The sequence below is a fragment of the Corythoichthys intestinalis genome, chromosome 19, assembly GCF_030265065.1.
Source record: "Corythoichthys intestinalis isolate RoL2023-P3 chromosome 19, ASM3026506v1, whole genome shotgun sequence".
Taxonomy (NCBI): Eukaryota; Metazoa; Chordata; class Actinopteri; order Syngnathiformes; family Syngnathidae; genus Corythoichthys; species Corythoichthys intestinalis.
The window spans coordinates 25,027,828-25,050,087 of record NC_080413.1 but is presented as its reverse complement, the minus strand read 5'-3'; the positions used below and the strand labels follow the sequence as shown (position 1 = coordinate 25,050,087).

General features: G+C 39.3%; 1 protein-coding gene across 5 annotated transcripts in view; it reads right to left on the bottom strand.

Moving 5' to 3' along the window:
• lama2 (laminin, alpha 2) overlaps positions 1–22,260 on the bottom strand; it is a 338,873-nt gene that overhangs the window by 22,860 nt on the left and 293,753 nt on the right. For 3 of the 5 annotated variants that reach the window (XM_057822982.1, XM_057822979.1, XM_057822984.1), the window contains 8 exons: positions 20,806–20,965; positions 20,602–20,726; positions 17,749–17,911; positions 15,948–16,092; positions 15,692–15,830; positions 12,155–12,275; positions 11,372–11,527; positions 7,769–7,819 (listed from right to left, as the gene is read on the bottom strand). In XM_057822982.1, the coding sequence (XP_057678965.1) occupies positions 7,769–7,819; positions 11,372–11,527; positions 12,155–12,275; positions 15,692–15,830; positions 15,948–16,092; positions 17,749–17,911; positions 20,602–20,726; positions 20,806–20,965 (1,060 nt within the window). Of the gene's footprint in view, positions 1–7,768; positions 7,820–11,371; positions 11,528–12,154; positions 12,276–14,310; positions 14,323–15,691; positions 15,831–15,947; positions 16,093–17,748; positions 17,912–20,601; positions 20,727–20,805; positions 20,966–22,260 lie in introns of all 5 variants that reach the window. The other 2 variants (XM_057822981.1, XM_057822983.1) reach the window with 1 other exon arrangement.

Below are 22,260 nucleotides of genomic sequence, written 5' to 3'. Positions count from 1 at the left end.
CATTGCTAAAGAGAGCTGTTGACGAAGATTCCTGCCAGGATATCGGCTTTGTGTTCATCTAAACAGGCCCATGTTTCACACTGAGTAAGCATAAAAATTGAGAAATTATTTTATCTAATTCTTATCACAATTAACAATGACAACATTAACAACAACAATTATCTACTTGGATAAGTGCCTTATATAAGCGAATGAATTAAAATTGACCTGCAGTGTGTCCAAAACCTAAGTGCCGCTCTAGGCAAGACTACTTGTCATTGTAATATTCACCTTTCTGCCATCACACAATTACACAATCTGAACCAAATCTGTTTATTTTGGTCGCGTCATGTCATGCTAAATGGCTTCAGTAATATTTTTTTTAATTGGCTTGTTTTCAACAAAGATGGCTTTTTTGTGCATCATCTTTAAAAGTGGCTTCCTACAGCATGTCCTCCCTGACAAATTGTATGACACAGTCAAAATATGTCACTCCAACATACTGTAGTTTCTCTAATTGTAAATGCCAGAAGATAGCGCCAAAGACGTGTCTAATTGGAAAGTAGTTCTACATTTGTACAACTCCGAGCAAAAAGTATGGAATCACCACTCTCGGACGAGCACTCACTCAGACATTTTATATGTGGAACAAAGTCATATAAAAACCTTGAAAAAAAATTACGAATTAGTTCAAAAGTGCAACTCTTTCGCATTCAGAAACACTAAAAGAAATGAAAAAAAAAAAAACATTGTGGTGGTGAATGTTACTTTTGTAGAGCAAGTGCCGGGAAATAAATATACTAGTAGAATCACTCCATTCTGTGGAAAAATATATGGAATCATTAGAAACAAACAAAGAAATAACAATCAAAACACATCTTTAGTATTCAGTTGCACCACCTCTGGCTTTAATGACAGCTTGCAGGGCTTGATGAGTGACAAAAAGTATTCGTCATCAATTTGGTGCCAACTCTCTTTGATTGCAGTTGCCAGATCATCCTTGCAGGTTGGAGCCTTGTTGTGGACTTTTTTTTTTTTCTCAATTTACACCACAGGTTTTCAATAGGGTTGAGATCTGGGCTATTTGCAGAGCATGACAGTGACTGGATGAGTCCTTCTCCAAGGTATGCTTTAACAGTTTTAGCTCTGTGGCATGATGCATTGTCATCTTGGAAAATGACAAACATATTTTCAATTGAAGGGATAAGAAAGCTGTCTAAAATTTCAATGTAAACTTGTGCATTTATTGAAGATTTAACCACAGCCATCTCCCCAGTGCCTTTGCCTGACATGCAGCCCCATATCATCACGGACTGAGGGAATTTTAATGTTATCTTCAGGCTGTCATATTTGTAAATCTCACTTGAAAGGCACCAAACAAAAGTTCCGCATCATCACCTTGTCCAATGCAGATTCTTGACTCATCACTGAAAATAACCTTCATCCAGTCATTTACAGTCCATGATTGCCTCTCCTTAGCTCACCGTAGTCTTGTTTTTTTCTGTTTAAGTGTCAATAATGGTTTCCTTTTAGCCTTCCTGCATGAAAATCCCATTTCCTTTAGGCGATTTTGCACAGTTCTGTCACATACCTTGACTCCAGCTTCCTCCCAGTTCTTCATTTGTCTTGTTGTACATCTTCTGTTTTCAAGACATATGGCCTTTAGTTGTTTGTCATGACGTTTGGATGTCTTCCTCGGTCTACCAGTATGCTTAACTTTAAAAACCTTGCCATGCTGTGTGTACCTGGTCCAGATTTTTGATACAGCTGACTGTGAACAGCCCACATCTCTGGCAACCATACATGTAGCGTTCTTCAAGAAGTTTGATAATACTCTCCTTGGTCTCAAGAGACATCTCTCTTGTTGGGGCCATGATTCTTGCGAATCCACTTGGTCCAGCAACCCTCCAAGGTGTGATAACTGCACTGTTTTTAACTGCTGAATAATGAGCAGATCTAATCTGAGATAGGGGCCCATTAAAGGAAAGGTAATTGACTGGGTGTGTCTGTATTTTCTACCCAAAATGGAGTGATTCCATATTTTTTTCTTCAGAATGGAGTGATTCTATATTTATTTCCCTGCACTTGCTCTATATAAGTAACATTTAATGACCACTACAATGTTTTCATTCATTTCTTTTAGTGTTTCTGAATGCCAAGGAGTCGTACTTTTGAACTAATTCATTATTTTTTCAAGCTTTTTATCTGAGTTTGTTCGACATAATAAAATGTCTGAGTGAGTGCTCGTCCGAGACTGGTGATTCCATACTTTTTGCTAGGGATTGTAGCATGACTACTCTTCTATTAGAGCACCATCTTGTGGCATCTGAGAAGATGTCAGAAAAAAACAATTGATATGGTTCTAGCTAATAAAAGAGGACGTTCCCAAAATTAAGTGAAGAGCAGAATCTGCAGATATGCGGAAGAAGAATTTACAACGATCACACCTGACTGAATGGAGTGCACCAAATGGGAAACTAAACTACAACTGGAAGTCTGTTCAACCTTTGTGGATGAGCAAAGAGGAGAAGAATCACTGCAAATATGTGTGGACAAAGTTGGTGAGTTGAAGAGTGTGAGAGTTAAAGAGCAGAGAAAAGCTGCAAAAGGGGAAAGTGGAGTTGAGTGTGGGTCTAGAAAGAGAAATCAGGGAGGTGGCAGCGGAGTAGAGAAAGCAGGGAGGAAAGGATAACAAGAGATGAGAGGAACGCTGAGGAGAGGATAATAGGGGGACGAGATGAGAGGGCAGAGAGCAGAACAGCAAGAGAGAGAAGGAGATGAAGGGAGGAGAGAAAGAGACAGACAGAAAGGTGGTAGAGAGCAGCGGTGCAAGGTCAGCCTCATTTGAATTTTAATTCACTGTGTGCCACAGGGCGAAGTGGGAGACAATTTACCACTTGAAAATGGAATTTCAATTTGAGGTCGGGGGACAAATTGAACCGAGATGTAGCTACAACATAGCTCTCGCTGTGCTGCCTGCACACACGCACGCACACACAAAATAGAGCGTCAATTGTCACACGTTCAGACAAAAGACTCACACTCTTTCCACACATGAATTGACTCATACATTTGCACAGTGAGTGGAGGACACATGTACACACAAGCATGAAATCAAACACTGACATGCTTGAGGAAACCTGCACACTAACTACATTTTCAGGAAAGATGGAACACTCAGTGCTGTCTTTCACATTTGACACCTTTCAAAAAAGCTTTTGAATTCAACTCAACTTTATGTTTAGAGCACTTTAAATAACAAGTGCAGCTGTAACAAAGTGCTGTATGGTACAACCCTAATCTCTGTTGGGTAGAGCCAAATAGAACACTCTCTTTGACCAAATTTTTGTTATTTACATGAATGGTTATTGCAGAATAATAGAGATATCCAAAGAGAACTAAGTATCACCCATACCTTGCATTTTATCGTGGATCTTCATGTGATGTAAAGCACTTTGAATTGCCTTGTGTTGAATTGTTCTATACAAATATATTTGCCTTGCCTACACATTGTGAAATCAGGTCATTAGAAATCACATTTTTATTTTCTGGTCAGAGGTGGGTAGTAACACTTTACATGTACTCTGTTACATTTACTTGAGTAACTTTTTGAGAAAAGTATACTTCTAATAGTAGTTTTACTAAGCTAAACTTTTTACTTTTACTTGAGTAGAATTGTGAAGAAAAAACGCTACTCTTTCTTACTCAGCTATTTTGGGCTACACAAGAGTCGTAAGATTTTTCCTCTTTATTCTACATAATAGATTTATTATTATTATTATTTATTTATTTATTTTTGCCAGCGATGCTATTTCCAGAGGAGTGGTACAAATTTCACCAATGAGACGTCGCAACAATATTCACATGACTCCATTACACCAATCAGACGCAATCTTTCCGATCATGCCAGCCTGTTCAATCACGTGGCGTCTTTAAGGCACCGTAAAAAATAAAGTATTTGACATGGAGCTGCTGCCCTGACATGACTCGAAAGCGCGGATTCAAACCTCTTTCCCAGTTTTTATTTGGCAACGATTGACCACAGAAAACCAGAGATATAATCCTTTTAATTTCAAAATAGTAATTATGAAGGAACTCTTCAATATTCAAACTTGGAAATATTGTCTCCACCAGAGGGCACTCATGCTCTTTAGACGAATAATGCCTCATTTATGTTTTTTTTTTTTTCTTTTGTGAAACTTCAATGATGTATTTATTATGTCTTTGGCTTAACGTGGTTATGCATTGGGTTACTGTACAGCAGCATTATAACAACATAACTTGCTCAATAAAAATATATCATTAGTTAAAAAAAAAAATCCAACAAAGATATAAGCAGTTACTTTATGACTTGTACTTCAGTAGATTTTTTGATGACTACTTTAACTTTTACTTGAGTAATATTATTTTGAAGTAACGCTACTCTTACTAAAAATTTTGGCTTCACCCACCTCTACAGAGTCTATTAATTAAACAAACAGAGATTCTTGTTCTATGTTTTAGTCAGTATGATTTGCTCAAAAACAATATTAATAATATTATTGTGTTGTTTTAATCAATCAATCCATTTTATTTCTATATTTTTTGTCCTTTGTCAGGGTTAAACTTAAGCTGGAGTCTCCTCTGGGTTCAAGCGAGAAACGAGCGAATACCCCTATGGACAATTAAGAAGTCTAAGCCTCTATAATATTTTTAATATGATGAGAAAATTATTCAATTATAGATGGATGAGAAGTTAAGTAACTTTTTCTTGCTAATTACAACGGGCAACACAATTTATATTGTATAAGATCTGACACCTGTTTTAACATATTTTAGCTTGCAGAATCCAAAACGAATCTGTTTTTCCCTATCACGTCAAGTTTTTGAACTAAAGCAGGGGTCTGCAGGTCCGGTCCCAGAGAGCCGCTATCCAGCATGTTTTCCATGTCTCCCTCCTTTAACACACCTGAATCAAATTATCAGCTCATCAGAAACCTCTGCAGTAGCCTGATAACGATCCTGATTATTTGATTCAGGTGTGTTATAGAAGGGAGACATGGAAAACAAGCTGGATAGCGGCTCTCGAGGATCGGACTTGCAGATCCCTGAACTAAAGGATCTCCATTTTCTTTACATTACATGAAAAACACTGTACTTAATATATGTGCCTGTTTTATTATAATTTTAAAATAGTGACACACAATAAAATATGAAAGAAATAGGCATGACTGTGGAGCTCTTCACACTGATTTTGCAGACCCGTGCTCTCCAAGCAATTAGAAGTGGCCGCCGCCCCCAGCTGGCTGGCTTCATGCCTAACCGCTCCACATCAGATCACATCTCCACCGTCTATCTGCCCATTGAGAAAGTCTATGAATTCCGGAAAGACCAGTATCTTGGCACTGGATTCCTAGACTTCAAGGCTGCATTTGATAAAGTCCACCACTCATCACTGTGGATTGGCACCCCCCCGAAAAGCACGACCCTCTTCAGGCTGCTTGTGTCTGCGTCAACGGCCGAGACTGACTGGTTCCCCATCTTCAGTGGTGTCCGCCAAGGCTGCATAGCTGCTCCAGACCTGTTTAATTGCGTAATTGATCACCTGATGTGCAGGGTCTGTGAGTGAGAATCCTTTGCGTCCCTTGGCAACTACCAAATGACCGACCTGGAGTATACTGATGACACCATCTTGCTCAGTACCTCCTACAACCATCTGAGGGACGCTCTGACTATATACAGCAAAGAGGCAGAAAAGCTTGGTCTCCACATGAGCTGGACCAAGACCAAGTTCATGCATATCGGTGAGGGACCTGATCCACCCCCATCCTGCTTGGCGATAACACCGTAGAGCCTGTGAAGAGCTTTGTTTATCTGGGGTCCACGTTGTCTGATACCGGGGATCTTAAATCAGAGATTCTCCACAGGGGAGCCCTGGCAGCCTCTGCCCTGCAGTCTCTCTGGAAACCACTTTGGCGGCACCAAGCCATCTCACGGAAGACGAAGCTCCGAATCTATTCTCCTCAACATGGCCCTTAAACAAGACAGTGGCCGCAAGAATACACGGCTTTGACAGCAGGGCTCTCAGAATCACCGAGAACATCAGGTGGCTCCAGCAAATCCCCAACGAAACCCTTCGAACCCGGACAAATCAGCCCAGAGCCTTCCACCTGGCTGCACAGTGCCACATCCGCTGGCTTGGCATGTTCTTCGTCTTCCTCCTGACCATCCGACAAGAGCCATCCTGGTGTTTGACCCAAAGGCTGCAGGCTGGAAATGACCACGAAGAAAACCCCGCACTCGATGGCTTAACAACATCATGGACGACCTCCAACAACACGGAGTTACCTTGAAGGATGCATATCTGCTGGCACAAGACCGCCAGTACTGGAGGGGCCGAGCTCACCTGGTCAGCTCTACGCAAGGGGACGGAAGACCAGCCCCAACGCAAGAGCGGTGATGATGATGTGATGCTATTATGTTTTTATCTATTTAGTTTACAAATTAGATGTCTTGCTGTGTCAGTAACAGCTTGGCAAATCCATACTGTAGGTAAAAAAAATATATACCTGTTCTAATAGAGAAAAACAGATCACATTTGAATTCCGCAACGAAAAAATATTTAACACAGCTATCAGAACTAAAACTGTGATAATGACACTGACAATGTCACCAACTGTGATGACTGGAAAGACCTTATACCCTCTACTATGTTCCACAATGTGCGTGTATCCCTACTGTCTGTGTCACATTCCTTTGGCCACCTCTCTGAATTTTTGTTTCTCTTCCTTATCCAAACTCCATTGTCATGTGATACAGTATTTTCTTTTCCAATGGCATCATGCCCTTGAAAAGCTTCCCTTTCACCTCTAAATCCCCTCCATCTTTCCTCTCTTGTTCTCTTTCCTCTGCTCTGTCCCACTTTTACACACCCATTAGTCAGGGCCAAGTTGAGTTGATGGTGTTCTTAACCTCGCTTAACCTTTTCTGTACACACACACATACACCCACGCACACACCCCATTTCTTCCAGCGTTGTTAGCAAAAATAGATTTATGCGCTCAACAACCAGTAATGACAGATAAACCATAGGTAACCCTTTGTTCTCTCTCTCACGCACACATGCACTAACCCACAAACTTTACATTTACATTAACTATAGTACACATGCGAACACAATATCCACAGTGACATTCCTGTTCTGTTCAATGCATTTGTTAGATTAGTTTTAAGAATACATGCCAACTAAAATAAGATATAATACAGCATAATATACACTGTATATAATATGATACCATAATAGAATAGTAATACCTGTGTCCTGTTAAAAAGAAAATAATTTATAATACCCTTCATCATCTCTCTATCGTTGTGTCCCAAAACACATTTTAGGTGTACTGTATTTGAACATCTAAGCAGGAATTATGAATACAGTATTTGTGTTGACACTAATCAAAAAATTCACAGTAGAGGTAAAATGGTGATGGTTTGGTGCACATTCGCTTGTGCGAATACAGTATAATGAGCACTGTCGACAACCAAGTGAAACCTCATTAGGCAATGAAATTGCAATGAGGGTGAAGTCATACACTTAGCTTAATAGCCAGTGGTTTGCATGTGCGCTGCAATGCTTGTGCGCGTACGTGTGTGTTTATTGGCATCCATGTCCAACTCATGTTTCAGAAAAATGGTCCATTTGCCAACAAATGCAAATCTCATTAAAATGCACTTATGAATTCACTTAGGGAAAGTGTGTGCATGTCTAGTTGAATGTGGGGGTGCGTGCGTGTGGTTTGTGAAATAAACTCACCTCGCCTGATTGTCTGCGTTTCCTCTTAGAGACGCCATTTCTGTTACGGACCTGTCGTAGAAGGTATTGTTTAGATTTCTAAATCTTTCTTGAAAATGTGATTAGTATGGCATAAGACCGGCACCAATTTTTGGTACTAATATTTCCACCATGGAAATATACTCACTAACAACATGATTCAAACTCACTGAAATTTAGTTACCTGTTCCTGTGAGTAGTTGTACTTTATTCTAGTTCTATTAGACCGTCGACATTTTGGTGGTTGAGAATAACAAAAAAAAAATCTCGCTTCCAGTGAATGCAGGTTTCTTGGTGGTGACAGTTTGACCCTTCTGGAAATGACTTCACCAACCAAAATTCCAACATTCCAACTGAACACTGAACACATTTTCTCAAAATGTCAACAGCGTCTCTTCTGTCTTAGTGGCTCAGGTTCACCAACCCATCCTCATCGCCTTCTATAAACGTTTTATTGAATCCGTCCTCATATTCCCTATCATCACGGGGTTTGGTAAACTTATCCCGAGTAATCGAAATATAGCCAATAAAATCATTCAAATCAGCAGCAAAGTTATATGTAGGTCAGCGGCAGCAGTCACTTACCCGCAATTACCATAACCGAGTCATTAAAAAGCACCAGGATATCAGCTGACCTCTCACATATCATGCATCCTCATTACGTCCTGGTATCATTAGGGTGTAGGTATAGTCCTCTCCCACTGAGAAATAGGAGGGCCATCTCTACCTTACTCTCATCCTTAATCTGTCTCCTAAATGGCTGATGGCTGTCACAGACTGTAACATTGATTTTATATTATTGTATATACTAATTGTTTGTTTTATGGATTCTTGTATTATTCATATATCTATGAATTTATTGTTTATTTGTCTCCTATGTTGAATCATCCTATGTTGAATCATCAATCACAAACTTCTCTGTCTTGCGGGGTGCCACAAGGCTCTATTTTAGGGCCTGTTCTCTTTGCACTTTATCTCGTACTTTTAGGATCAATTATAAAAAAAAAATATAATATCTCTTTTCATTTTTATGCTAATGACCTGCAGCTGTATCTGCCCCTGAGACCCAACGAACATACTGCTCTCGCTAAATTGATGGAGTGCATATCCGATGTGAAGCAGTGGATCGCACAAAACTTCTTACATCTTAATGAGAGCAAAACTGAATAAATTACTTTCGGCACATCTTCTATGATGAATGCCCTTGAGCGCAACTCTGGCGCTCTGGCTCCCTTTTTTAAAACACACGTTAAAAATCTCGGAGTGATATTCAATAGCAGGCTCAACTTTGAAAAACAGATTAGTTCTGTTGTAAGAGCAGGTTTTCTCCAGCTCCGTCTCTTGGCCAAAGTGAAGCCTTTTCTGAGTCGCCACGAACTTGAGAAAGCAATTCACGCTTTTATAAGCTCAAGGAGTGACTACTGCAATGCACTTTATGTTGGTTTTCCCATGTCCTCAATTTCTCGTCTTGTCTCGTCTTGACTTGTTCAAAATGCCGCTGCTCGATTTTTAACAGGTACACCTAGACGTGAACCCCTGTGCTATCATCGCTCCACTGGCTTCCAGTCCATTTTAGAATTGATTTCAAGCTTTTACTGTTTGTTTTTAATTCTATTAATGGCCAGGCTCCTTCTTATCTATCAGAAATTTTAACCTCCCGTAACTCTGGCAGGACGCTTCGTTCTACCAGCCAGTTTCTTTTTCAAGTTCCGAGGTCCAAACTTAAAACAGTGGGGAGACTGATCTTTGGTGGTTGCTGCCCCCAGGTTGTGGAATAGCATTCCCCCTGAAATTCGCACCACAACAAATCTAGGCCTTTTTAAGTCTCGGTTAAAGACACACCTTTTTAGACTCACCTTTTCCCCAGATTAGGGTAGCCTGGTTTTATTTCTTAAGGGTTTTTAATGTTTTCGGATTTTATCTGTTTTATTGTTTAATTTGCCAACTGACTTTTATCACAATGCGCTGTTTTTGTTTCATTTTTTTAGTTTTTTTTCTTAATGTCATTCTATAATACTTTCCCTCCTTTTATTTATCATGAGCCATGTTTGTCTTTGTTGTAAAGCACTTTGAGGACCTTTCGGGTTTTGTAAAGGCCTGTCTAAATAAATTTGATTGATTAATTGATTGAATTATGTATGAATGGTCATGTCTTGTGTTACTTTAACTTGGCCTGATAGAACATGCCATATTGCTTTATCCTTTAAGGCAGTGGTCCCCAACCACCGGGTCGCGGATCGGTACCGGGCCGCAGAGAAATAAATAATTTATTAACGACTGCAATCTGGCCTGTGGCTCTTGACACATAAATATCCCTGTCTACTCGATAGACGAATACGAATAAAGATTTGTATAGGTCGCCATTTAGTGGTTGGCCGCAATTAGTAGGCTGTTTCAAACCTATAGCAGCCCAGCGCCAGTCAATGTAAACAGTAACTTTAGCTGCTGTTGACTGTGTACTGCGGGTGGCGACGTCTTTGGACAGCTTTTTTACGGGGAAAAGGCCACCTGCTGAGCCAGAAGAGGAGCCTACACCCACAAGTCCATTCTGCATATTATGTGGCTAAAAGCAAGCAAACAAGGCAATAAAAGCGAATGCACTGAGAGCATCATACTCATGGCGAACGATATTGCTAAAGCTAAGAAACCTTTCACGATTGGAAAAGAACTCATTATGCTTGCGACCAAGGATATTTGATGACAAGTTTTAGGAGAGGCCGCTGTTAAAAAAAGTTGATTAAGTGTATGGTGAGTGACATTTTCCCTGCACTTAATATTCCTTTTTAGCCTCGACGTGTTATTTTATATTTACTGTCATTTTCTGCCCGGATCAAGCGGAAAATGACGGACGGACGGACAGAGGGAGGGAGGGAGGGAGGGACGGATGGATGGACATCATTTTCTGCCAAACATTGCTGGTCCGTGGTGCAAAAAGGTTGGGGACCACTGCTTTAAAGGTCTGTGCTGTGTGATCATCACACACTAAATGTAACCCGTAGCATTAGCATTTGTGTCAGCATTAGGCTAATGCTAACGGCGAGCGGCCTAATAAATTCTCGGACAAGTTTTTTTTTTTTTTTAATATACCGTTTGTGGTGCCCAGGTGGGAAAACTTAATTATCACCAAGTTGGAGTTTTCCTTGTAGATACTACAATATGTGCTCGTCTGTCAATGTTCATTTGAAATAGTTGGAAACCTTTCTTTATTTATTGATTTATTTTTGGAGTAGTTTTTTAATTTTACAGACGAAAACATTTTTAGTAAGCGTCAACTGAAACTAGACGAAATTAGAGTTTTCGTCAACAAAAACTAGACAAACATATTTTGAGATGACCATATATGACTAAGACTAATAAGTAATATCATCCAAAGGCTAAGACGAAAATTAAAAGGGCTGCCAAAAACTACACCACCACTTAGCAAATGTTTATAGTGTATGTTATCCTAATAAAAACATCTGCTATTGCATTATTTACAGAAACCTCCTTGTGTCACACCTCAATTTTCTAGCTGATTCGCTTCACTTCAGTCCTCATATCTAAATCTCTCCTTTGATTGAAAAAAGAAAAAAAAAGATTGCCAACCTGTTGGCTGATGGGCGGTGGCCCACCCACTGCTAACAGCAGGGTGCCAGTATCCACCATGGTACTGAACGACAGGCTGATTTCAGTCCCTACTGCCAGGGATAGACCACCGAGCTCCACGTATCCTGGTTTGGTGAAGCTCACTGTATACAGGTTCTATGAGATAATGAGATACACATTAGCAAATGTTTTACTTTAAGTACCGTCACAAAGCCAACGAGACAACCTTGGAAATCTGAGGAGAAAGGAACGAACCCCCCTAACGTAAACATACAAGCGTGGGCTTTTCAACTCTTTTGTACATTGACAATGGCTGCCTGAGTGTATAAATAAATTCCATTAGTGAATAGCAACCCTGATGAATGCCTTGAATGACTTTGAGAAATTCCACTCTAGAGTCAGTGTTGTGTACAGAATGTGCGCAAAACAAGCATAAATGACATCTAAGCAATAAAATTTATTCATCAAATTTGAGCTTACTTATTCTAATAACTAATGTTAGGATCTATACGTGAGCTGATACTACACGGGCGGTAACCGGGCTTTTGAAAAAACTAAACAGCAATGAAGAAGTCACAAAATGCCATTCATGAATAGTCTGCAATTCCTTTAAATCATAGTAATTTATATCACATACACAAATTTTCACTGGGCATCAATCCATCAATTTAGTGACAGCTTCATGTAAAAAAAAACAAAACAAAAAAACCCCAAAATGTTGTTATTGTACAGCAAGCATTTTTTCTAAAGTAATATGGTCGAATAAGAAGTGAGTTGTCTTACCTCTACATTACATCCTTTCGTAACCCCAGTGTAATCGGAGCTACTGAGGAGATTATAAGGAGTTCGAGATACTTCAATCTCCCGGAGGCAGCCCACATAGCGTTTCAGTGTGATCTCTGGCCTATAAAGACATTACAATCATCAGGCTTTCCAATATCTTAGAAGTCCATTGTAATAGGATCACGTCATCATTATTGCAGCCTTGAACACTTCACAGTATATGATCAGCGTTGAACTGATGTCAGAGTGAAGATATTCAGAATATGGCATTTGTCCTTGTTATTAAAAATGAGGAATCATTAGGTCTCAATGTATTTGTTTTGGATTTGAGCCCAGTTTACAGTGGTATGAAAAAGTATCTGAACCTTTTGGAATTTCTCAAATTTCTGCATTAAATCACCATCAAATGTGATCTGATCTTTGTCAAAATCACACAGATGAAAAAACAGTGTCTGCGCTAACTAAAATCACCCAAACCTTCAAAGCTTTTTAAAGAGAATAGTATGCAAACAATGACAGATGGGGGGGGGGGGGGGGGGGGGGTTAAATAAGTGAACCATCACATTTAATGGTTTTGTGCCCCCCCCCCCCCCCCCCAGATTCCTGGGATGTCTGGCATGAATCGTTGTCTTTAGGTCATGCCACAGCATCTCAATGGGATTCAAATCTGGACTTTGACTTGGCCACTCCAGAACGTCTATTTTGTTCTTCTGAAACCATTCTGAAATTGATTTACTTCTGTGTTATGAATCATTGTCTTGTTGCAGCATCCATCCTATGTTTAGCTTCAACTGTCTGACAGACAGGCTTAGGCTTACTTGCAAGACATCCTGATAAACTTTTGAATTCATTATTCCATTAATGATTGTTGTCCAAGCCCTGAGGCAGCTAAACAGCACCAGTTCATGATGCTCCCTCCACCATGCTTCATGGTGGGGATGAGGTGATGTTGTTGGTGAGCTGTTCCATTTTTCCTCCACACATGGCGTAAAGTTGAATTGTGTGTTACTGCCACACAATTCAACTTTAGTTTCATCAGTCCACAAAATATTTTGCCCAAACTTCTGTGGAGTTTCCAAGTGCCTTTTTGCGAACATTAAATGAGCAACTTATATACTAGAATAGTGGATGCGTGCACAGAGATATTGGACTGTGCCAGTGATTTCTGTAAGTCTTTAGCAGACACTCTAGGGTTCTTTTTTACCTCTTTGAGTATTCTGCGCTGAACTCTTGGCATCATCTTTGTTGGATGGCCACTCCTTGGGAGAGAAGCAACAGTGCCAAACTCTCTCCATTTGTAGATAACTTCTCTGACTGTCGATTGATGAACATCCAGACTTTTAGAGATAGTTTTGTATCCTTTCCCAACTTTATACAAATCAAAATCCTTGATCGGAGGTCTTCAGACAGCTCTTTTGACCAAGCCATGATGCACATCAGACTGCTTCTAATCAAGACAATTCTTACCAGGTATGTGTTTTATAGTGAGCAGGGCAGCTTTAAACCACTCGTCAGTGATTGGGCACGCACCTGACTTAAATTGTTTGGTAAAAGTTGGTTTCAATTGCTCTTTAAGCCTCCTTAAGGCAGGGGGTTCACTTACCTTTTTTGCCCCCTTCTGTCATTTTTTGCATGCTATCCTCATTAAAATATGAAACCAGACACTGTTTTCACATCTGTGTAATTTGACAAAGATCATATCACATTTGATGGTGATTTTATGCAGAAATGTGAGCAATTCCAAAAGGTTCTGAACTTTTTCATACCATTGTATGTATGTTGATGGGAACATATTTTAACAACTTGATATACCTTTTGTAAGTGCTTTAGCACAGTTTGTTGTTTGCTGCCAGTGAAGCTGGTTATATATCTAACCGAAAAGACTATTTGGATTATAATGATGCCAAACATGACAACTTCACACTTTTGCTGCTGTAAGGACAAATGACACGTCCGGGTGGATAAAGGACAGAGAAAGTGATTTCCAGCTGCTGTGTGGAAGAGCAACAGCCATTAGGGGCCTACAATCACACATGCACGCACACGCACGAACGAATTGTGGGCTAAATGGCACTCCAGCATCAGTGTGGCCAGCCTCATGCAGAGAGCAATTTACAGTTACAATTGCTGTAAAATGCAAATTTGTATTCCTTTACCTGGATTTCATGCTGTTAAGAAAACACACAACATCATCACATTAGCAAACATAATTTACCATTGATAAATACTAGTAGATTTGGGTTTGTTGTAAAATTGTGCAATTAGTAGATTTAATTGCAAAGAGGCTGGATTAGCCAAAACTGTGGATTTAAGTATTACTGAGACATTTTTTTTTTTATGGCAATCTAGCCCAAAGGGCGACAGCATTGTAAAATATTCAGCTTATTGTGCTTTTGATGATCTTACGAAATGCACATAATACAGTCGAATAGAGTAGTATATTCAATGACATTGTAACATGTACAATGAAATTAGTAGAGATATTGGAAATCTGATCAGAATTGGCAGAGTAATCTTATTTTCTCCTTCAAACTATGGGAGATTCAAGATCATAACATTTCAGAAAATGTCCAATCAAGCCATGAGGGATTTTTTCCTTTTAACAATAAAACTTGATCATCAATCTTCTATTAGAAAAAACAGACTTCTGACCTTATTTTGAAAATTCTTGTAAAATTGGCACCACTACTTTGTTATTCCAAGGATTGTGTTCGACATGAAATATGGTATGCTCAAAAAAGCAAGCTTTGGGTACAGTATTTTACAGGTATTCCTTTATTTTTGCTGTTTTCTTGAAGCTTATGATGGTTATGCTTACAAAAGTATAATCATACACAAATTCAGTATGCAAACCTTGGCCTGAAGGAAGTGAAAATAAATCAACTCCAAACTACATAAGTGCAATTTACTGTGCTTTTCAGCCTGGGCCTTTATCTTGTCTAACTTGTAATAAACTTTAAAGATGAATTTTCACGGCGTACTTTGTGGTGCAAGTACAGTAAATATTTTTGTACTGGTATTAATCCTGCTATTGACGCTTTTCTTTTTTCATGATTGGAAATAGCAAACCTACCTCGTTCGTGATGAATAAGGTGAAGATTATATGCTAAGTGAATGGAGTATACTGTAGGCTTATTCAAAATATAGGTATATATTGTGCCCACACATACATTTCATATGCATAAGACTAATATCTGGTGACAGGCCTGAGAGCTTAATCATGAATCATGATGAAAACACATAAAAATATACATTATCAAATATAATTTTTTAAAAAGTTTTGATAAAATACACATATTGCCAACAGAGAGCATTATATCCCATTTTTTCAAACTCCATCGAGGAGGGCTGTTCTGATGAGAAAGTGTTAAAATATGAGATGAGACTATTATGTCTTTGTAAGTCATCTCTGCAGTTCATATTTATAGCTATCCTTTGGTCATGCTAGTAATAAAAATAACATTGCATTATGTGTTCTAATATAGATTTTCCACTGCAACCACTGAGGTCTTAGCTATACTGATACTGAGATGTTACCTGTAGTTTCCAATGGTTGGCAGACCTCCAAAATAAATGCTCTGCTTCTCCTTGAGATTCAGCCCAGTGGCCGTTCCTAGAGATGTGGCCGCTATCTTCTCCTCAGCACCGGTGTCAATATCCACGATGCTAACTGTGGCTGTAAAAAGAGTTCACAAAGCTTTAAAGACCAACAGAAGCTAAACAGTAGACACATGCAGTTTAAGAAACAGTAGAATGTGACCCATCTTCAGATAAACGCCATAGATGTGTTTACCTTGCTTCTTGTTGCGAGACATAGTGAGGGACTTCCAGTGTCCATCATTCTGACGGTGAGCTGATATGGCGTTGCCAACTCCTGATCCTAAATCGAAGTTCATCTTTACCTTGCCCCCCGCTAACTCTAAGGACATAAAGTCCTTCTAAAAAGGGAGTGAGTTAGAGAAAAGATGCATTCAGGGGCAGATATGTGGAAGTGTAGAAATACATTGTATGGAAAATAAGAACAAAATAACTAAAATCACAGAATATATTCATAAGCAGAGGTGGGTAGAGTAGCCAAATTTTACACAAGTAAAAGTACTGTAACTTCTAAATAATATTCCTCAAGTAAAAGCAAAAGTAGCCATCCAAAATTTTTATTCTAGTACCATAATTTTCAGACTACAAGGCGCACCTGACTATAAGCCACCACTCACCAAATTTGACACGAAAACAAAAGTTGTTCATAGATAAGTGGCACTGGACTATAAGCCACAGCTATCCTTACTGTATTATGGGATATTTACACCAAAAGATATTAACCGGTAACACTTTATTGGACAGCGGCATCATAAGACTGTCAAGACTAATAAACCACCATGAAGCTTTGAACAGATTGGCTGCAAAGCTTCATTGCTTCAGGAAGCCTTATTTAGCCATCCCTTGAGCGAGAAGGTCAACCTCTGCTGCCACCCGCTGTCAACACTGTTGTCGTCCAACATGCCTCCTAGTATGCATTGCAGCGCTACAGATGTAAATAGCAATCAAAATTCATGTTCTGTGCTAATTATTTCCCCAGTTACTGTTCCAGTGGTTTCATTAATAGCTAGTTATGGTATTTGGTAACACTTCATTTGACAGTGGCACCATAAGACAATCATAATTATGACATGACACTATCATGAACATTAATAAATGCTTATAAACAGTGTGGTTAATCTTACTTTAAAAAAGTAATTAATAACAGTTACAAATCACTTTTCCCAAAAAGTAATTGCGTTAGTAACTCAAATACCTGAATGTAAGAGTAATTAGTTACTTGGAAAAGTGACTTCTAATAATGTTTTTTTTTGCCAAGATGAGAAAAAGTAATTAATTAGATTACTCACTACTGAAAAAATAACACCGTTAGTAACGCCGTTATATTCTAACGCTGTTATTAACAAACACTGCTTATAACAGATGTCATTTAGTGTCATCTGTTATAAGCATTCAGTAATGCCCATGGTAGTGTCATGTCATAATTATGATTGAATATAATGTGAATAAATGCTTATAACAGATGTCATTTAGTGTCATCTGTCTTAAAAATTTAGTAATCCCCTTGATAGTGTAATGTTGTGGTTATAACGGTCTTATGACACTCTTACAATGCCACTGTCAAATAAATCGTTACCTTTTAACCCAAATACATCAACAAATAAGGCGCATTGGATTATAGCCGCAGGATTCAAAATGAGTGGAAAAAGTAATGACTTATAGTCCAAAAATTACAGTACAAGTAAAAAAGTGTTGAATGTAGTAAATAGTGCGATGTCGCATTGGTAAAAGCAAGGCAGCCACTGTTGGTATCTTTGGCAGAAATAAAGCTAACATGTAGCATGTAAAATAAAGAGGAAAAATGTAACGAGTCTAGTGTAGCCCAAGTAGTGGAGTAAAACTAGTGTTTCTTCACATATCTACTCCAGTAAAAGTAAAAAGTAGTGAGTGGTAAAACTACTTTAAGAAGTACATTTTTCTCAAAAAGTTACTTAAGTAAATGTCACGCATTACTACCCACATATATCATCTTGTATTCTAACATTAAGCTAGTATACCATATCTTCAGTTGCCAGATACATAAGCAGTGCATCCGATGCAAATGTTCGGAACTTGAATGTAACGCTGGAAACATTCGGGTTCCATCTTGTGGGTCGTCCCACTGCGGCGTAGCCTTCTCCGTCCAGCTGGACAGTCCCTTCACCGTTTGATGCCTGGGGGCTAACAAACAGATAAAGCAAGGATGGAAGAATATATGAAATCTAGTTTAATATCACAGCAGAAGCAGGGAAATACACTGCCTGGGTGCGTGAAATCTTGTCTAAGAAATGAGGTCATGTCAAGTTATTTCAAATAATGGTGTTATTTTAAACTAAGAGGTGATTGCTCTAAGACTGCAAGAGAAGCTCAGCTTCCCCCAAAATGTCAAAAATAAGTGATCAAACGAGCTGGTTGTGGGTACATGTCATTGACTAAATATGCGTTACAACGTGCTCAACTTTTTTTCAGAATTAGCTTCTTATTAGTCCTTCAACAGTGTGGAAGCTTTGCTTCTTCAGAGTTGAAAGTACATTGTTCCACTACGGCGAAACGAGATGAGTTATTGGCTAAAGGCTGGGTTTATCCCACCTATCGGACACTTTGCGTCTCTGGGAGTCAATGGGCAGTGGTTGGCGCACGGCTGGCCTGGACGCATTGGTTCTCTGCTTGATGATTGGATGATCTGTATGAGGCTGAATCCTTTTTGGTTGACAGGGAACTGAGCGAATCGGTGATCTTGTCGTATTAATAACCGTGGGAGGGATTTTTCTATTTTCATTCTGTTGTCCAATCTTTATAAGATGATAATTATTATTTCGGCAACATTGCCAAATAAATTGCCCACTTCATCAAGTCCACATTAGAACCAGATTCGTTACATTATTATAGGAATTATTATTATTCTGATTTTTATTTATAATTTATTTGTTTGCTATGTGCAACTGCCATTTGTATTAGTACCAGCAGCATTTATTAAGGATTATTAAGGATTAAGTGTAGGTTTTCGGGCTGTGGAACGAATTAATGGAATTATATAGTATTCTTATGGGAAAATCATCCTCGGCATATGACCATTTCGACTTACAAACAAGGTCCTGGAACGAATTAGCTTCGTTTGTAGAGGTACCACTGTATATCATTTACATCAGATTGTTTATTCTCTCTCCCCCTCTCTCTTTCTTATCTCTATTTAAATACAGTGGGGCAAATAAGTATTTAGTCAACCACCAATTGTGCGAGTTCTCCTACTTGAAACGATTAGAGAGGCCTATAATTGTAAGCATGGATAAACCTCAACCACTAGAGACAGAATGTGGGGAAAAAAACAACAGAAAATCACAGTTTTATTTTTAAAGAATTTATTTCCAAGTTAGAGTGGAAAATAAGTATTTGGGGCCCTACAAACAAGCAAAATTTCTGACTGTCAAAGAGGTCTAACTTCTTCTAACGAGGTCTAACGAGGATCCACTCATTACTTGTATTTATGGCACCTGTTTTAACTCATTATCGGTATAAAAGACACCTGTCCACAACCTCAGTCAGTCACACTCCAAACTCCACTATGGCCAAGACCAAAGAGCTGTCGAAGGACACCAGAGACAAAATTGTAGAGCTGCACCAGGCTGGGAAGAGTGAATCTGCAATCGGTAAAATGCTTGGTGTAAAGAAATCAACTGTGGGAGCAATTATTAGAAAATGTAAGACATACAAGACCTCTGATAATCTTCCTCGATCTGGGGCTCCATGCAAGATCTCACCCTGTGGCGTCAAAATGATAACAAGAACGGTGAGCAAAAATCCCAGAACCACCCGGGGGGACCTAGTGAATGAACTACAGAGAGCTGGGACCACAGTAACAAAGGCTACTATCAGTAACACAATGCGCCGCCAGGGACTCAACCCGCCAGACGTGTCCCCCTGCTGAAGAAAGTACACGTCCAGGCCCGTCTGCGGGTCGCTATAGAGCATTTGGGTGATCCAGAAGAGGACTGGGAGAATGTGCTATGGTCAGATGAAATCAAAATAGAACTTTTTGGTAGAAGCACAGGTTCTCGTGTTTGGAGGAGAAAGAATACTGAATTGCACCTGAAGAACACCATACCCACTGTGAAGCATGGGGTTGGAAACATCATGCTTTGGGGCTGTTTTTCTGCAAAGGGACCAGGACAACTGATCTGTGTAAAGGAAAGAATGAATGGGGCCATGTATCGAGAGATGTTGAGTGAAAATCTCCTTCCATCAGCAAGGGCATTGAAGATGAGAGGTGGCTGGGTTTTTCAGCAAGACAAGGATCCCAAACACACAGCCAGGGCAACAAAGGAGTGGCTTCGTAAGAATCATTTCAAGGTCCTGAGGTGGCGTAGCCAGTCTCTAGATCTCAACTCTATAGAAAATCTGTGGAGGGAGTTGAAAGTCCGTGTTGCCCAACGACAGCCCCAAAACATCACTGCTCTAGAGGAGATCTGCATGGAGGAATGGGCCAAAATACCAGCAACGGTGTGTGAAAAGCTTGTGAAGAGTTACAGAAAACATTTGGCCTCCGTTATTGCCAACAAATGGTACATAACAAAGTATTGAGATGAACTTTTGGTATTGACCAAATTCTTATTTTCCACCATGATTTGCAAATAAATTCTTTAAAAATCAAACAATTGGATTTTCAGTTTTTTTTCCCCACATTCTCTCATGGTTGAGGTTTACCCATGTTGACAATTACAGGCCTCTCTAATATTTTCAAGTGGGAGAACTTACACAATTATTGGTTGACTACTTATTTGCCCCACTGTATATCATTTTTAAATGCATTGTTTAACTTAAATTACGGTAATATAATAATGTAATGATTTCTGCTCATGCGTGTGTTTTCATACCTGACAACACATCCTTTACAGTCTCCCTGCCTGTCCCTGTAGTTCCAAAGTCCAATTGGTTTACCATCCAGGAAGGTTTCTCCCATGCATCCAGTGAATGTTGTTGTCCTCACAGCATCCGCTTTCTAGAAGTCAGAAAAATGACACTGATGATAAAGCTATGAGTTTAAAGTCGCTCTAATGTCACAAATAAGTCAACTTTACTTTGATTGTGCCAAGTATTCCGCCAACAAACAGATAAGCGTTCTGGTCCACATCCAGGATGGTGTAAGTAACGGGCGAGTTTGCGCTGTTCGGGGTTGGAACCACGCCGGCCCTTGGACCTTCTAGAGGGTACACTAATATGGTACCGTTCAATCCGTTTCTACAGACACGAGAGCAGACAGACAGAAATTAGGAGGTAATTTTATTTGCCAGTGCATATTTCCTGGAGGACATTTACGACTGCATGTTCTGTCACAAGAAATCAGCCGATATGAACTGGCAGTGTAAAAAGATGAATGACCAAAAGTGATTGCGGAGACAGATTTGCAGCAGGCGGGACCTCTGAGATGTACAGTGAAATTGATCTGCCACCTTGAATTTGTTGTTTCATCGTGCCCAACAGTTGGGAAATGTATAGTCAAAGTCCCCACGCTCCACTATCCTTCTGTACTGAGAGAATGTGCACGTGGAAGATGGCACTCTATGTTATGTAAGAGCCACAGGCTGACAAGACTGCAAATGCTTGATTTCCCAAGCGAAACAATGTGGTTTAGTCAATTGCATTTTTAAAAAAATATCCCCTGGTTTTTTAGTTCTTATTTACTTTTCTATTTCTGGCTGTTGCCAGGTAGTTGACTGTGTCATCTAGCATTACCATAATAATTAAGCAGATGAGAATATTGTATGTTAAACACAGTACACAAACAATGAACTGGATTTTCCAGAACCATAGACTCCGCCATGTTGACAACTCCCACAGACTATATGCCACGCCTTCCCATAGGGGGCCGACCCTTAGAACGTTGAGGTGGATTTAACAATTCACTGTGATAAACTCAAAGACACGCTGCGTTCTAACGCCGGATTTAGGTGGAAATAGGACGAAGGTTTTACTGTATGCAGAGAGGCAAGAGTGTCTCAAGAGTGATTTGGTCGAGGATTCAAGGTAATTATTATATTTTTCACACCATGCATGCTCTTTGAAACGTTGTGAATACATTGAAATGATTGGAAAAAAAATAGCCTAACTTTGGCTTGAAATAGTTACGTGAAATGAATGATAACTGCCTGGTTTTTGCTTTTAACTAAGAGTCTAGACAGTTTTCCGTTCATATTTATAGAAATTCCGCAATTTAAGTATTTATTTGCAAGAATTTTCAACTTAAAAAGCTCTTTGTTTCGTGACGGCCGCCATGTTGGATTAAACAATACCGTAACTTTGGCTTGAAATATTTATGTAAAATGAACGATAACTGCCCGTTTTTTTGCTTTTACCAAGATTCTAGACTGTTTGACATTCATACTGTATCTATAGAAATTCTGCGATTTAAGCACTTTTTCTACTTAAAAAGCTATTTGTTTTGTGACGGCCACCATGTTGGATTTTGTATCCTACACAATCGTGGAATTGAACCTAGATAAGTTGTGACTGCATATAGAAAAATGCTAATTTTG